An 18,918-nucleotide genomic window follows, 5' to 3' on the forward strand; every position below is an offset into this window, starting at 1 on the left:
GTCTATATTATCAAACGTGTTGTTATCTCAGATTCTCCAGCATCTGCAGTTCCGGCTATTTCTGGTTGAGCTAACACGTTGGTGCAGAGCCACCTACTGGTCAACGTGTGACAACCAATACGAACTGAAATCGCAGTTCACTATACGTGGTGTATCAAGGTTGTGACAGAGTTCTTGCACAAAGAAAACTCTCAACTTTAACCAAGAACACGTTTGATAATATAGACAAAACTAAACAACTCACCAATGTGCATTCTAGTAGTGACTGCCTTGCCATTGCCTGGCCAAGTGCTCCTACCACAGTAGCTGTCGCATGGTGGGTGAAAAGTTGTTAATATGGCAGTCAGCCTTGCAGCACTTGAGCAGCCCTGGGTCTTGAGACTGCTTTGAAACTATATCATATTGGCATGGCAGTATACGCTGGCTGAGATGCAACAGCAGGAGAAATGACAGTGGCAGTGGTAGAAGTACAAATGCTGTCAATCACTTGGAGCGGCAACTCAATAACACTAGTAATCTGCTGGAACACAAATTACTGGATTTCAGTGGCTCCTTTGAGCACTGTGACTGGCAATCAGAATGACATAGGTGCCCAGCTGGGTTTGCAATGTAACACACATCAATTTCATTACGTCACTATGAGCTTCCACTACAACACACCCATGTTACTTGGGCTTATGAGCAGGATGAGGCCATTTAATCCTTTGAGACTGTTCCCCTATTCAATAACATCATTGCTGATCTGGTTGTTGGCAGACTTCTGCTTATGCAGCTTTGAAAACTGAACATTGGCAAAAACATGCTGCATCATGGGTGGGTTAGCAGAATCTCTCATGGTCATCACTTCAATCTGGTAAGGACAGAGCTCCAGGTTCTGCATGAGAACCCTGTGAAAACTTGGGAGTTGTACAACTCATGACGAGAGGCTCTGTGCAGGTGAACCAACACACCAAGCATTCCTGCATTCATGCCTATCCCAACAAGGTTTTCATCCAAGCCCACTGCTGTCAGGATTCATGCATGGCCTTGCATTGCAAGGGACTGGTACATGTGCTATCTTTTCCTTGTGACCACGCTGTAATTGATTTGTGTCGTGACTCACCATGTGCTGTTCCCAGCCATTTTAATCACCAAGATTCATGCAATATCCATTTCAGAGCTTATGAGAATCAGATCAAGTGAAAGTTTTCTTTCACCTCAGATTTGGTTTTACTCTTACCTTTTACAGTAAGGCTGCACTAGCTGGTCTGGAGCCAAATCATGGGTATCGGAAAGAAAAAAATATAAGTGGCAAAGTGTGGATGAGAAAGGGTTGAAAAGCAAGGAATCTTTAGCCACACCATCTGCAGCTTGCATTTCATATCAGATAGATGATTCAAAAGTGAACCTTCATTCTGGATGTTCTTCACTACATTAGATGCAATGGTTTCAATTACATCTATTCCTCAACGCACAACATAATCTCTTTCATGGAACACGATGATGCAGCCATGTAATTCATCTTGGCTCTTTGCAGCTATGTTCAAACATATCCTGCAAGAGAAATGCAAGAATATCAGACAGTGAATTGCAATGTATTTGGTGATATCGCTACCACAGCCAAATAACTGAAGGTATGCAAGTTATGAGAGGAGGCTGTGAGATTGGTATTATTGGCAAGTGTGTGAGGGTGACATGAAGCATTTGAAATCTTAGTAATGAACTTTGATTGGTGATTAGTTAATGATGTGTCTGTGGTGCACTAAGCAGTTGAAAGGCTGGTGGCATAACTATCAAGAGATGCATACCGAAGATGCATTCATTGAGTTTAATGACGTGAGAAATCATTCAACTGCATCTGGCATTGAAGCCAGATTCTCATGTTCAGACTCTTGGAATCTTCATGGCCTGCACTTATTCCTTTTGCATGGTATGCCTTCTGAGATTTTTGTTTTCATAAGGTAATGATGCTTCCCTCCTCCTTCGAACATCCATCACTGAAGGCCTCTGATGCTGCATCCGACAACAAGGGAGTCCTCTCTCTGCTCTGCTGCTCTGTTCCTAATCTTCACAGAGTGAAGGCTGCCTTTAGGGAGTGGAAACTGAACATATATCATACTAGCCATGCAAGTTGCTGCAGCTGGACGTCCAAAAGAGACAGTCAGCTGCAGGGTGCAATTGCATTGATAAGCAGACTTCACCAAGATTATATGTATTGTGATCCCCACATCTGATACTAGCCTATTTGAATATGCTCCTTTTTAAAAGGCTTGTAATGTTACAATGTGGCTCAAGTTAAAAGACTCCATCCTAGCATGGTGTGACTGGAATTACAGAATTATATGACTCACTCAAGGTTTGTTGCAAAATATTAATTGTTCAACATTAATTTAAAATGAATACAAATTTGCAAATTGAATTTCAAGTCCTTGTCACAATACATAGAAAAGCTTGAAAATGGAATTTTGAATTACATCCACAATCAGATGAATTGAAAAAGTTGTACTTAAAAACATTGCAGTTTGTGCCAATTCCTTCTGAATATGATCATTAGGGCCCTCCTGGCTTCCCCTAAAACCATATTTCTCCTTCTACCTACTTTTACAATTAATGCCTCCAACATCAAATCTTTTCTCCAGCAACAAAAAAATGGCCCCAGCAACCACTTCGCTGCCATTTAAACTGTAGAACTATTCTTCAGTGCAGCTTCCACTTACATGGGGCACAGAATCACAGAACATCGCAACTATTTTTAAAGTGAACGAAGTATTTTTAAAGTGCAGGCGTTATTGTAATGTGGGAAGCTGACAGCTAATCTGTTCACAGCAAGCTTCCAGAAATAGCCGATGTGATAATGAGCAGATACTCTTTTTCGGGGTGTTGATTGAGGGACAATTATTTCACATGCTATTTGGGCTCTTCTTCCAAACTTTGCCATTGGATCTTTTAAATGCATCTGAGAGGACAGAAGAGTTTAACTCCTCATTCAAAAGACTACACCTCCAATAGTTCAACACTATCTCAGTACCACACTGTCGGCCTTGATTTTTGTGCTCCAGTCTCGATTTGGAACTTGAACTTAGAGCCTTCTTACTTAGGGCAAGAGTGGTACCCACTGAGTCACAAGGGACGATTTGAGGCTGAAAGCAATATACTTATAGAAAGATGGATGCATATTATGATTTATGCATTCAAAATCAACTTACTTTCACCTTTATTACTTCAGTGCTGGAGAATCTTTGCTTGTGAATGAGTTGCCAGAATGCTTTGTTGAATAGTCAACAAACCTAGTTGCACAAGAGGATTTTCATGTGACTCTACATTGTTATATTGTTATTCACTTCATACTTAGAGCTGATCATTTTCTGAACCAAATGCAGATTAACACAACACTTGCATCTGCAAAGTTGGAAGAATATGCTGCAGCTATTGATGATCCCTTTAAATAGCACTGATGAGGTAGTCTTTCCTGCTGCTGAGCACATGTTCAGCTTTGCATGTTTAAGAGATTTCATTAACTGGATCACAGATCTCTGAAATAGCAAATGCTAGTGTACAATCAATGTTATATACTGAATGCCATCACAATCTACCTATTCTACATATCTTCACCAAATGCTCTCTGTGCACGAGCTAACCATCTCACCCAGGTGTCCTGTAGTTTGTACCAGAAGTGTGCAGGTATGTGCCATTTCAGAGCCAAGCACTTTTGCTTTTAATTCATTCATGAGATGCAGACATCCAGGCCAACATGTATTGGTCATCCTTCATTTCACTGGAGGTGGTGGTAGTGAACTGCATTCTTGAACTTTGGCGACGTGACACGCACAATGGTGTTACGAAGGGAATTCCAAGGATTTTGATGCATTGGCGGTGAAAGATCAGCGATATAATTCCAAATCAGGATAGTACGTGCCTTGGAGGGAACTTGCTGGGTGTTTTGGAGCTGTACTTCCCAGTTTCAATGTTGGAATTGAAATATGAGCCACAGGGTGTTTGGCAAACGAGTCATCCAATCTACCTTTAGTATCCCAAAAATAGAGATGGCAGTGAATAGGATTGATTGCAATGCAAGGGTGTTTGTTTAAGGTGTTGTCTCTCAGTCTTATCAAGTAAATGCTGAATTTAGCTACTTCAGACCTTAGCCGTCCTCTTCATGTTCCTGCCACACACTCAGTCATATTGCACTTTGATGCTTCTCTTTTCTAGTGCCTTTTCAGAACCTGATGATATTGGATGAATCTTCCAACCCAGGGTGAAATCCCTCTTTCCAACCTAGATCAGACAAAATGTGGCCCACTTCTGAGGACTTTTCCAGCTGGACTTCAAAGCATGATCCATTGCAACATTAACAGTTCAGCAAACTTTGCAAGCATCACTGGAGTGAATTGTTGCAGAAACTATGCCCTATTCTTAAGGCAAAAGCTACTTATATCAGTCAGTAAAATGTTTATTCAGGGCTCCAAAGCCACTTTGCTAGTTTCTGAGAGAAGGTTGAACATATAAGGTAATTTTAGGAGATGCAAAATGCTTAACTAATAAAATATCAAGAACAAATTTAAAAGAGATTGCTCAAGTCCCATTTAAAATACTAAATTTCTGTTCATAGAATCACAGAATTATTGGAATCCCTACAGCACAGATGGTGGCACAGATGGTGGTCATTTGGCCCGTGAGTCTGCACCAACCTTCTGAAGAGCATCCCACCCAGTCCCACCTTCCCCTCCAACCCATGGCTAATCCACTTAACCTGTACATTCCTGGACCCTATGGGGCAACTTCCTTTAGCATAGCCAATCCACACACCCGTGGGAGGAAAGGGGAACACCGAGACAAAACCCACTCAGTCACCAAAGGTTGGAATCGAACTTAGGTCCCTGGCACTATGAGGCAGCAGTGCTAACTACTGTGCCACCATGCCATCCTTATTGGTATTTTAATTTATAAAACATTTGTTAAGAAAATATAAACAAGGGCATCAAATATTTTATGCATTATACCAAGAGCAATTAGATCGTGATGTGACTAATAGCCAAGAGAAGATCACAGCACATGATTGTGCAAATCCAGCAGAGGGTGTAATAGAGCTCTCCTGCAATAATCAATTTCAGTTTCCACAGTAAAAGCAGGAAGCAACAGTCATTGAAATAAATCGAATGCAGCAGAAATAAAACTGATGTGTGCAACACTAGAAAGTCTGAACCAAAATTCTCTTTCTTTATCTTTTCCTAAAAAATACTGCTTTAGCAATTTAAAGTGAAAAAAGCTTGACTTGCCTACCTTACTTATATTTTCAAAGACTTAACTAAAGTTTATTATCTGCACATAAAATAGGGGCTGTGCCTTTTTACGAGCTTCATTTACAGTAGCTTGTGTTTGTGGCATAGTCCCAGAGCAAGCCTCGGTTTGACTCAATACAAGCATCCTGCAGAGTTGATGGCTCTAATACAGTAAAGATTAAATCTGTTCAAAACATCGAAGCACCCACATCAGAAATATGGAGTAAGAGAAGGGACAAAAAAATGACCTAAAAAGATGGAAATTAAACTTTATTGCAATAATGACAAAGATAATTAAAAAAAGCAAATGGATATTTTCTTCTTTCCTTAATCCCCCAGAGAAATTAGACTGTCAATGTAATGCAAAATAAAGGAGCTCCAATTTTCTCAATTAGAATAAAAGGGAGGGCTTAAAATCAAAACCACATAACATATTCAAAATATTAATGTCATCAATATTTGGTGAAAGCTTGTGGGATTATTCCTTAAAAATACTGCCTTAAAAATAGAATTTACCTGCAATTTGTGTTGTACTTTTCTAAGATCTACATTGATCACAACTAGCTTTTCTACTAACCAGCAATTCTAAAGCTGCTAAATGATAACACACATTTGTACAAGGGACATACTGAATTACTTTAGATTCAACAGCAGATTGGAGTAATAGTAACCTGGAATTATGCTAATCCTTTTTGTGAGCTAATTTAAATTTAAGTGTTCCTGAAAACTGGACATGATTATATTTGCAGCTGATGTCCAAATTACATTGTGACACATAACATTTTAACATTAGAATCATCTTTGGTATGGGTCATACCTGACACAAATTAACAGAATTTTTAATCAAGTAGAAAAATGGCCAAATAACCAACAGTTTCAATGATCTTCCGTCCTTCACAACATTTATATTTATTAGGTCAGAAATGGGGATGTCCACTAATGATTGCAGTGTTCAGTTCCACTCATAACTCTGCATGTAATCAGTTTGTCCCCTCACACAGCAACAGCTGAAAGACATTCTGTCTTGAGATGATTAAGTATCAAGTAACATCCAGATCACGTGATCAGTAATGCCAATTGCCACCAAGAGAGTCTAACTAACAACCATATATAAAGTAAAAGTCAGGAGAGCAATGGAATCTTCTCCACTTGCCTGACTGAGTGTAGTCTAATAGAACAAAGGAAGTTTGACACCATTCAAAACAAGGAACTGCCTTGATAGACATTCTATTCACCAACTTAAACCTTCAACTCCTGTGCCTTGGACATAAATACATACCATTTACAAGATGCACTGCAGCAACTTGATAGCACCTCAAAAAAAAATGTATGGAGAACCTTCACTTCCAAGTACCCTGCAAGTCTCACACTCTCGCTACATGGAAATGTATTACAATTCCTTCCAAACAGCCCCTGCAGGAACATCTTCATTACACAGATTTTAGTAGTTCAAAAGGCAGCTCATCACTAGCTTCTCAAGGGCAATTACACATAGACAACAAATTCTGGACTTGCCAAGGGTACTCTCATCCCATGAATTTTCAAAATATGAACACTACTGTTCACAGACAAGGGCTTAAACAAGTTCTTTGAAGCAAATAACCTCCACACTCAGATACATTGAATTATTAATAGTGGCTTACAGATTTCATCTGAGTGCACAGTTCCCCACGCTTACCTGGAGTCCTACTTCAAACACTTAGCTGGACCTACTGGCTTCCAAGACTTTCCTTGGTCCTAACAGTTACAGCAGCAGATTTTTGGGATGAAGCCTCCTGTCCCTGCTCCTATGTACCTGATTGATTAACAGCTTGAAGATAGCAACTTTCTGCTTCCACCGCCTTAGAAAAATTGGTTAAAACTGACTGTTTAAGAGCTGTTGAGCTGCTCTGGGTGACTTGTTGAAAACTTCACAATGCACTGCACTGTTTCTAGGCAGAATTGTACTGAACCAGGAGGCCTGATTTCGAGTCTTACCTGCTTCTGAGGTGTGTAATAACATCTCTTGAGCAGAATGATTAGAAAAATGGGTTGAATGCAACAAACATTGTAACACTATGTTTCCTGAATGTCTCAATTCTCCAGTCGACTGCCTTTCCACAGCTGCAGCTCAGAACACATACAGCACAAAGTTACAAAAATAGATTTCATAACACCACTTATTCTGAAAAATGGCTCCTGAGTTTACGCAGCATAATTTAAGACCTGTTACTGAAAAAAAATAGCCATACCAATGAGTCCTCTAATCCGTTTTTAACCTTGTTACTAGTTCTGTGCATCATGGATCCAGTATCTGCGAAGATCAGTAATCTATTCTGGCAGAGTCAAAGATCATATGAGTAATATAATAGGACTCTTTCAATTGTAGCTACAGATCCCATGTAATCAATATGGATTTTTTAACATGCTATTTCGGCCATTTCCACGGATGTTTTAGCATGAATGGAGATAAGTTGTGAACTCTTGCATAGAGTGCACACATTCCTGCCTTCTCCTCAATTTCAGAGTTGAGCCCTGGCTACCAAAAAAAGCTTTTGGCTATCTCCTTCATTCTGACAATGCCACATTAACTTGTGTAGTCAATATGACACATGTTTTCATAGCTGTGACAGAATGATGACTTTCAATCCTCACTTGAGGCATCCTGCTTGCACAGTGTGTTCTAGCTCCCGTGTGATATATAGCTTCAGTTCTGGGCCTGTTCCATGATCTTGCCACAAAGTACCACTTTCATCACTTCTGATTGTAGTGGACAATTTCTAGTGTATGTCTTAACTTGTCCAGCCATTATCTTTTTGTTAGAAGTTGAAAATGTCTTCATTGGTTTATTTGTAGTTGAATCATTTTGCAAAAGCAATCTAGAGAGTCCATCAGCATTCCATGTAAGTTGGATTGCCAATACTAAATGGCAACTGATAGCAACACCCATCCATGCATACAGCTTGCTGCTAGAGAAGGCATCTGTGTACAAGGCCCTAATATTGTGGTCAATAGTCTGTAATTTATTAGTAAATTCCCAACCATTCAGGTATTGATGGAATCACAATGTCAAAAATGATTCCTAGAGCTTCTTTTTCTCTGTGCAGAGTTCATTCCTGCTTTAAAGATTTGGATGCAAAAGGTATTGGTTTCTCTTAACCATTGGGTTATACGTGAGAAACAACTGCTCCTACTCTATATGATGATGTATTGCATGCTAGCTGCTAAGATAAATTTAGGTCAAAATGGGTCAGGGCTTTTAAATTGAGTAAAGCATTGTTCACATTGATCTTCCCATTTCCATTTCTTGTTTTGGCATAATAAATCGTGTAACAACTTGGAGAATGTTTGCAAGATTTGGGATGAAATAGATGGAACTTTGATGACAAAGGACACAATTAGCCTAAGTGGTTAATTTATAGTAATTCATAATAAATAATTTAGCAAACAAAAATGATCGCAGTTGGTTTACATTTTTAGGTTTTGGTGCTTCAGTTATAGCTTTAACTTTTGAAGATGACTTTGCAAGCCCTAAACACAAGAGATATCCTAAATATTCAATGGAAGATTTTTTTTTAAAATCTCAATCATCTTACCACATACTTCCTCACAATGTGACTTAGCTGCTTCTAATAATATATTTTCAGGTGTCAACGAGACCACCACTCTGCTGTCCATCTCCATTCTTACGGGATTGCCATTCAGTAAGGAATGACCCAGTAACAGTTGGTATTGCCAGCAATAGCTTGTATGTTTTAAATAACACATCTTTGGACTTAAGAATCTGAGGTTTTCTCATGCTCTTTTCGTACCATGTAGACTTTCTTCCTACTTTTCAGTTTCTGCACTTTTACTGCATGCTGTTCCTGCTTTTTCCTCAAACACATCGATTCAATGTGCCCTTTTTAACCATAGTTTCTGCATACAGGCTCTTTAACACCAGCAATTTTCTGCTGCATGACCCATTTTTCCATATCGACAGCAGTTTTGAATCTGCATTGGTGCTCGTCTCTCAGCTGTCATTTTGTTAACTGACGTGCTTGAGCTTAGCTGTTCCGAGTTTCCTTAGCTAGTTCCATCATGACTGCTATTTCTACTGCTTTATGTCTAGGTTTCTTTCCTTCAGGTATCTTTCCTGGATTGCTTCACATCTTAATCCACACACGAGTCTGTTTCTGATAACTTAAGTGATTCTATCTCCAAGTTCTCAGAATTCCGCTAGCTTCTACAAAATTGCTACAAACTGGATGATAGATTCACTGTCATGCTGGTTGGAATCCGACCCTTCTTGGATCACCAATGGTTTCATTGAAAAATAGTTCTGAAGGATTCCTACTATTTCCTCATGCATTTTGGAACCTTGCTTCTATTTGCTTCAATTTTGTTAGCTTGAGTAAAATACTGCAGTCTCTCCTTGCAGGAGTCCCAGTTCTCTGCATTGTGATCATACAGGCCACAGTTCCAAACTTTCCTGGCAATTTTTTTTTTTAAAACAGGAAGGGCCTGAATAGTACAATGTATCACCAAAATTTCAGAACTACATCATTTCTACTCATTTAAAATGAGGTATTGCTGAAAATGCTTGCACCACCCAACACCCCACCACCACCCCTGGAGTCTACAACTCCTCACTCAAAATATTTCCCTTCATAAAAGATATTTGTTCTCAGCGTTCCTTCAAGTTGGAGGACATGGCAAGCTTCTTCTGCACTGCTCACCTCTTCCTTGGGAGAATGTTTTGTTTTGTTGACTGTACCAGGTTCCATGCAGTGATGGAATATTTTAATTTATTTTCTTCTTCTTATCAAAGCGCTTCAGAGATCTCTAATGAGGATTATGATTCTTTTGTTTTTCAAATGAGTCAGTGAATTGACCAGTGAATCACAGGGCTATTTTTAATCTCAATGGGCAGTTTTTTCTCGTGTTAAGATCCAAGAAAACAGGAAGTACAAGTGTGAAGTAGTAGGAGCTTTATTACGGACATGTTCACTCTACAGGCAGCAAAGTTAAACTAAGCTGTTTTCCACCCAAAATAGCTGATAATGTCATCATTACATCTTATGATCAGACCGTTCTTGTGACAGTCCACATAACTTACACAATACAAAAAGGAATTTTGGAAGATTACCATCAGTGCATCCACTATCTCTGCAGTTATTTCCTTTAAAGTCGTAGAAGGCAATCAATCAGGTCCAAGTGACTTTTATGCTATGGTACTTTTTTCCACCAGTGATAGTCAATGTGTTTATTTCCCCCTCCCATACTTACTAGCCCCTTGATTATTTAGTATTTTCGAAATGTCCTTTACCACTAAGACTGATGCAAATTATTTAACTGCTCTGTCATTTCTTAATTCCCATTATTTCCCCAGCCTCATTCTCTAAGGGGCCTTTGTTCACTTTGGCCTTTCGCTTCCTTTTTATTTAACAAGGCCTTACTGTCCACTTTTATATTACTTGTTAATTTGCCATCAGTTTATTTTCTTCCTATTTTTTGTTTATCATAATTTTTAAATGTCTTGTCTTTCAATTTTATACTATCATTGACTTCCTTGGTTAACCATGTTAGTTTATCTCCTTCTTAAAGTTCTTCTTCCTCACTGGGATATATCTTTGCTGTGAGCCACAAACAATTTTCTTAAATACCTGCCACTGCTCCTCAACCATCTTTCCTGCTTAACTCCTTACCCAGTCCACTCCAACCAACTCTGCCCTCACACCTATTTAAACATCCTCATTTAACAAACCCTTATTTGACAAACTGATGCGTCTAAAGGCAGACAGTTCACCAGAAACTGGAAGGGCTGTATCCAAGGATTTTAAAGGAAGTAGCTACAGAAAAAATGGAGACATTGGTCGAAATATCCCTGAACTCCCAGTGGACTGAAACAGGAAAAATGAAAGTACATCAAATCCTTGCTATCAGCAGGGCTTGGGCACATACTTCCTACAGTTAACAATAATGCTGACACTGTTACAATGGAAACCCCCCTGTTTACTGCAAAGGATGGTGCAATCCAGCAGGGCCATCAATGGGGAAACAAAAGAAATCTGCTCCGGGCTCGACTTCATATGGACCATCTGCTGGTAGCAAGGACTGCGTGTCTAGGCCAGTTAGCACGATCAAAGTCAACATGGTTTTGGGAGAGCGAAATTATGGGGAAAATACAGCAATGTTCATATACAAGATGTTAGCACTAGTTAAGACCAGCATATTATGATTTTCTAGCTGGCACAAAGATGTTTAAGAGACACTGCAGAATATAACGAGTACTTAATACGGAATGAGAAGTGATGTAATGATGTAGGTAAAATGAATTGTTCTTAGATAATATAATTAGGTTGTGTGCCAACCTATGTAATTAGATAACTGTACCAGTCCTGGAATGCAGGAAACAGTATAACCCTGTTTAATTAATCAATGAATCGTGTATTATCTTCTGAAGTATGCAGTTCCCCTTGTATATGCTTGAATAATACAAGTTAACAAAGAAACTTCAATCTCTTCTGATCACTGCAGATATGGGAAGAGAGGAAATCCTTTCCACTTCAGAAATCACACTTGAGAATTTTGCTACTGTCTTCTGAGGCTATAACAAGCAGTGTTAATAAAGAGGAACTGGTACATGTAGCATATTTGGCTTTCCAGAAGACATTCGAAAAGATGCCACTTAAAAGATTAGGAGTACATGGCATTGGGAGTAATGTATCAGCAGGAATTGGAGGAGTGTTTAACAGAAAACAGAATCAGAATTAATGGGTTTTCCATGTTAGAAAGATGTTCAATAAGTCTGACACCATCCAGAACAAAGCAACCCACTTGATTAGCACCACATTCATAAAAATCCATTTCCGTACCACCAAAGCTCAGAAACAGCAGTGGTGTGTAACACCTACAAAATGGACTGTAGAAATTCACCAAAAATCCTTAGAAAGCTCCTTTCAAACCCAGATTGCTTCTATCATGAAGAACAAAAACAGCAGAAGGCAACTCACCTCCACCTTCTCAAGGGCAACTAGGGAAGGGAAACAAATACTAGCCCAGCCAGTGATGCCCACATCCCAAGAAGGAATTTTTTTTTCAAAAATCCTGCAATTATAGAGTAAATTTTAGGGTCATTAAAATTAATTACTTTAATGTAATGAAATGTCCCAAGATGTTTGCAGGAGCAATTTAGCAAAATTTGATGCCAAGCCACAGAAAGGGATTTTAGAGCAGGTGACCAAAAGCTGGTCAAGGAAATAGATTTTTAGGTTATGTCTCAGAGCAAATGAAGGTAGAGACAAACTGATACAGATAGCGAATTTTAGAATATAGGTCCTACTGTGCTCTGAACAACTTGTAGCATGGTTCCAACTCTGGAGTGATTAAAATCTGTAAATGCTTAAGGGGGCTATATTTGTGAACCAGAGCTCTTGAAGTATTTCCTACTGAAAGGCTTTGTGTTTATGTTTTGACTATATTTATTATTCCTATACACCACAGGGAACGGAATTGGGTTCTCCTCATCGGTACTGTTTCTATTAATATGTAAACGGAGGTTCTGATGCTTGTTCACTTTCATCTTGCAGGGAGATGGTTCACTACTTTGGTGTCTTCCCACTATGAGACTGAGAACTCATCAGAACCTGAAGATTATACTCTATGCTTTAGTACCACTACATTGTGCACTGGTAATCTAATTCACTACATCAAACAAATAATGACCAGATTCTCATTTCCTAACAAAATTACAACTTCCCTTTCTTTATCAAACTCATTTTTCAGTTGTATTTCATCCCTGCTTAATAAAATTTAGATTACATTTGTTTGCATTAGCCATGTCTCTGTTAGTGTGATGTTTCCACATTTTCATTATACATACACAAGCTTCAATCTTGTATTACTAACTATACAGAAATATTCAAAAAGTGATCTTGCAAAAGTATACAATGTTAATTGTAAAAACAGAGCTTATCTTTTCTCACTACAGCAGTTTCATCATAAAAAACAGGGATGTTTTCCAAAACATCAACTGGTATGTCTGATTGCTACACTAAGAGAAAGTTTTGTTAATAATTACTACTAATGTATTTCCATAAATTCTTTAATTTAGATATCTTTCTCTAATCACAATATTACAATGAGTTACATATTTGAATCAATACCAAGACAGGAGGTGTTCGAAGATTATCAGGCTTGAACTTGGATACATCCCAAAACCTAGATGAGATTTATCCCAGGTTGCTGTGGGAGGTAAGTGAGGAGATTGCAGGGGTTTTTGACATTAATTTTCATATGTTCTCTGGCCAGAGGACTGGAAGACTGCTAATGTGCTACCATTACTCAAGAAGAATGGTTGGGATAAACAGAGAAACAACAGGTCAGTGAGACCAAAATCTGTGGTCAGGAAACTATTGAAAAAAATTGAGGAATAGATTAATCTCCACTTGGAGAGGTAAGAATAGTCAGCATGGCATTGGAAGGAGAGTCCATTCCTAATAACTTGACTGAACTTTTCAAAATGATGCCTAGGTGTGTGGATGAGGCTGGCGCTGTTGATGCAGTCTACTTGGATGTCAGTAAGGCTTGTGACAAGGTTTCACATGGCAGACTGGTTAAGAAGCTAACAGTCCAATGGATCCATTGCAATTTGGTAAATTGGATCCGAAATGACTTAGTTGCAGGAAGCAAAGGATGGTGGTGTTGTGTGACTGGAATCCTGTACCTAGTGGCATCCCATGGGCTCAGTGCAAGGTCCCTTGCTGTTTGTTGAGTACATTAATGATCTAGACATGAATGTAGGAAGTATGATCAGTAGGTTCACAATGACACGAGAATTGGTTGTGTGGTAAATTGCAAGGAGGAAAATCTTAAACTACGCAACAATATATACAGACTGAACAGTGGAAAATGAAACTTAAACCTGAAAAGTGTGAGGTGATGCATTTTGAAAAGACTAAAAAGGTGGGAGCACACATTGAATGGTAGTACCCAAAGCAGTGCAGAAAAATCGGAAGGACCTGGTGTGCATGCCCACAGATTATTGAAGGCAGCTGAAGAGGTGGTTAAAAAGGCATATGGCATACTTGCCTTTGTTAATCAAGGCATTAATACAACAGCAATGAGGTTATAATGGAGCTGTATATAACATTAGTTTAGTCACAGGTGGAGCAGTTCTGGTCACCGTGTTAAGAACGAGACTGTACAAGACAGGGTGCAGAAGAAATTCACCAGCATATTGCCTGGGCTGGAAAAATTCAGCTCCGAGGAGAGACCAGTTAGGCAGGAGTATTTTCCCTACAGCTGAGAAGGCCTACGGGGTATCTGATTGAGGTGTACAAAGTTTGAGGAGCATAGACATGATAAAGAGGAAGAAATCTATCCGCTTAGCAGGAGCGCCACTTTAAAGTAAGGAACAGTTTAGGGGTACTCGAAGATAGAAAAATCACTCTGGGATTGTGGGTTTCTGGAACTCACTGTCTAAAAAAGGGCAGTTGAGGCAGGAACCTTCAAGACACTGAGGAACTACTTAGATGAACACTGGAAACGCCATGGCATACAAGATCATGGGCCAAGTGCTGGAAAATGGAATTAGAATAAATGGGTATTTGATGACCAGCCAGGGCATAATGGTCTGCGGGGTTTCCGTGCTGTAAAAACTCTGACTCTCTTCATGCGTGAAATAAGTCTGCAATGGTTAATTGACATCTTAATGTTTGTACAAATATGAAGTACAAAGCCACAGTTGGATGTTTATAAATAATACACCATTGTTGCTGTAATGTACAATAATACAATAGTAAAGTCTAGTCAACATTAAGTGAAATACACTTGGTTTTTATATTTAAAGCTTACCTTAAAGTTTAAGCTGGAAATGACGACCTCTCCATTCGGGGTAATAATTGGGACATTTTCACAAATAATTCCAACATCAACGTCAATAACTTGTCCTAACAGGTAAAATGAAATAATGAAGGCATTTCTCAAAACAGCACTGAAAACCATTTGGACCTTTATGCTTGCATCTAATGAAAAGGTCATTGATCACGTTTGACTTAGCTTTAATACACATTGCATTGCAATATTTCCTAACCATGTAATTACTTGTTTGAAAATATTCTGACTAATCACCCATTTCTTCTATCAGTATGAATTCAAATTGATGTTCTCTTGTTATCAATATATCAACCAATTAAACCATCTTTCATTATTTTCTGGAATATTTGCATAATTGTGAATACAAGTACATTTTTTCTTTACCTCTCTCCAATCATTTTTTTTAGAACAACTTTCATCATTTCTGAAGAAGGGTCCAGACCCGAAACGTCAGCTTTCCTGCTCGGCCTGCTGTGTTCATCCAGCTCTACACCTTGTTATCTCAGATTCTCCAGCATCGACAGTTCCTACCATCTCTCATCATGGCTGTTTTCTTTCCTCACATGATTCTTGTTAATCCCCTTTTTAACATTTCCAAACCTCTGATAAATATGATGTGGTGCAGTGTTATAACTGCTACCCAGTCAAAGCCTTCTTTAGGTTCCTCATATTTTCCTTGCTTTCTTAAATGAATTCTCCCCCAATACTCTCTATGCTTTTAATATGTCAGTTTTCAGTTAAACTCTTTTTTCAAAAATATCAGTGGGTAATCCAATTCAATTTTAATCAGATTCTGCTATTTCCCACAATATAGTACTTCACATTTATCTGTTGAATTATATTTGCTGCTTCAAGAACGGGCATCTTATTATGAAATTTTGCATATGCACATTTAAAATAGCAATGTGCATTCCTTCTAAATGTTACACAGCTCTGAGATACAGAGAGATCTGGGTACGCTAATGCATGAATCATAGGAGGTTAGTATGCAGGTACAGCAAGTAATCAGGAAAGCTAATAGAATGTTATGGCTTACTGCAAGGGGAATTTAATGCAAGAGTAGGGAGGTTTTACAGGGCATTAATGAGACCACATTTTGAGTACTGTGCACAACTTTTTTTTTTTTTAATTCATTCATGGGATGTGAACATCACTGGCTGGACCAGCATTTATTACCCATCCCCAAGTGCTCAGAGGACAGTTAAGAATCAACCACATTGCTGTGGGTCTGGAGTCACATGTAGGCTAGACCAAGTAAGGATGGCAGATTTCCTTCCCTAAAGAACATCAGTGAACCAGATAGGTTTTTCATGACAATTGGCAATGGTTTCATGGTCATCATTAGACTCTTAATTCCACATCTGCCATGGCAGGATTTGAATCCAGGTCCCCAGAACATTACCTGGGTCTCTGGATTAATGCTCTAGCGATAATACCACTAGGCCATCGCCTACTCGATGGTTACCATACTGATGGAAGGATGTCAACGTGTTGGAAGTAGTTCAGAAGTTTACGAGACCAATACCTGGAACGAGCAGATTGCCTTATGAGGAAAAGCTAGATAGGCTAGACTTGTATCCTCTGGAATTTAGAACAGTGAGATGTGACTTAAGTGAAACATATAAGATCCTAAGAGGACTGGACTAGGTGAATGTGGAAAGCAGGTTTCCTCTTGCGAGAGAATCTAGAGCTAGAGGACATAGTTTAAAAATAAAGTGGGGGGGGGGGGTCCCATTTAAAACAGCGACGAGGAAACATTTTTTTCTCTCAGCGGGTTGACTGCCTATGGAATTCCCTTCCTCAAAAGGCAATGGATGAAACAGCTTCAAATATTTTTAAGGCAGAGGTAGATAGATTCTTGATTATCAAGGGGATGAAAGATTATCAGGGATACGCAGAAATGCAGAGTTTAAAATCAGATCAATTGCAGTCTCAGCAATCAGTTTATTGAAGCTACCACAAAATTATGGTTGAAATTCAAGGTCATCGCTCAAGAGTAAACCATAAGTAATAATTGTGGATTATGCATTCGGATTTGTAATTTAGAGTTATATATTTGAAAATTTGAAATTAACACAGAACTGAAAAACTAATATTTTGTTTGAAGACTCTGCTCGTTTACAATGATTACCTTTTTGTTCCAAAGGAACTTCAATGTGGAATCCATGTTTAGCTACTTTGCTGCAGTCAGTTTCCATTTCCTGATTGATTGTGGACCTCTTGTATATTCCTCTCTGAACTTCATCAAAAACAGAAAATAAGTTGTGCACTCGGGCTGTGTAGCCTGCCAATTCAGTGATCTACCAAATTTAAAACATAGCAAATATTCAACACAGGATCTTTTTGATTTGGATACAAAAGAGTAGATTCATTTAAAGTACAGTGTATGATTTACTGAACTGTTTTCACAAGGGAATAAATTTTCACAGTAATACATCTAGCAATGTTGCATAGACTTGCGTCAACTTCCTGCGGGCAGGATGCACTGCAGCTCACTACGTGTGTATCCCCTCCATAACCTTCATTAATGTTACTGAAGAATGTCAGTTACCGTCACTAATTCAAAGTAAATATTTTAGGACCACTTTATTGCCACTGGGCTACAATATTGTTACAATCAGTCTATGTGCTAGTAACTCTTGAAGAAGTATGTAGAATGCTTCATCTTCAAGCTAATCGTGCAACTTGTACATTGAGATATTGCCCTAGAGTATTTTGATCTGCAGACATACATACAGCGTTCCCGAGGCTGCTTGTTCCTCATTTCTGTACTGTCACATTCCTCGACTTAAATCCATACATACCAGTTTAGTAAAAATAACACTCTTCACATGATCACTCTAGAGAGCCATCTTCTCTCTTACTGATGTCAGAATTACGTAATCAGTTGCAACATTATCTACGTGAAACTCATTACATCACATTTCCCCACGTTTCTCCTAAATGGTCTACGTATTCTAGTAGTTTACTTTTACTTAAATAGGCTTTATAATCATTAGCATATTTAACATTTTTACCTTTCATCTTTAACATTTCCATGTAATTGTTCATGCGTCCTCTTTTTGGTTGTGTATCTCTATTCAGTCTCCAGAAAGCTGTTATGCTAGTTGTGTATATCATTTACACATTCTGATATAAAAATATTCTGATGATTGTTGGATCCATATCGTGTTCTTGGAATAATGCATGCTAGAAATGTAATCTTTGCTCTCCAGAATTAACATGTCTCATTTAGTGCAAGGCCTGCATCCTGTACTGTCTGAACTTCAGGTCATATGTCTTCTTCAATTAAGATGTGGAGGTGCTGGTGTTGGACTGGGGTGGACGAAGTCAGAAATCACACGACACCAGGTTATAGTCCAACAGGTTTATTTAAAAACACAAGCTTTTGGAGCCTCAGTCTATTAACACCTGAAGAAGGACCGAGGTTCTGAAAGCTTGTGTTGACCTGGTGTCGTGTGATTTATGACCTTCTTCAATTAACCTTGAAATAGGATGTTGTCTATATGAAAATTGCTCCCCAGTTCTCTTCCAGGATTCTGGACACTGGCCTTTGGAAAATCCCTGGGACACAGGTGATTCCAAATGATCAACTATTGAAGCAATACTGCCCGAATGGTACAATATATGTTAGCAATCTTAACACTTCATCTAAGAACATCTGCCTAAACTCACTATTTGCATCCAGTTATTTTGAAGAAACTGCTTGTTGCCAAGTTTGCCAAACTATTGTTAACGTACAAAATAGGAAAGACTTCCAATTTCCCTTCGTTTAACTAAAACACACACACACACACACACACACACACACACACACACACAC

At 38.7% G+C, this 18,918-nt stretch overlaps 1 protein-coding gene across 2 annotated transcripts in view; it reads right to left on the reverse strand.

Annotated features, from left to right (window-relative positions):
* LOC109920746 (ATP-binding cassette sub-family D member 2-like) overlaps nucleotides 1-18,918 on the reverse strand; it is a 94,663-nt gene that overhangs the window by 43,591 nt on the left and 32,154 nt on the right. For both annotated transcript variants that reach the window (XR_007264448.1, XM_048610122.1), the window contains exons 4-5: nucleotides 17,227-17,395; nucleotides 15,075-15,169 (exon numbers count right to left, since the gene is read on the reverse strand). Coding sequence is in view for 1 of the 2 variants with exons in the window: in XM_048610122.1 (XP_048466079.1) it covers nucleotides 15,075-15,169; nucleotides 17,227-17,395 (264 nt within the window). In the remaining variant the exon portion in view is untranslated. The remainder of the gene's footprint in view (nucleotides 1-15,074; nucleotides 15,170-17,226; nucleotides 17,396-18,918) is intronic.

The sequence above is a fragment of the Rhincodon typus genome, chromosome 22 (assembly GCF_021869965.1).
Source record: "Rhincodon typus isolate 14 chromosome 22, sRhiTyp1.1, whole genome shotgun sequence".
In the NCBI taxonomy this organism is placed as follows: domain Eukaryota; kingdom Metazoa; phylum Chordata; class Chondrichthyes; order Orectolobiformes; family Rhincodontidae; genus Rhincodon; species Rhincodon typus.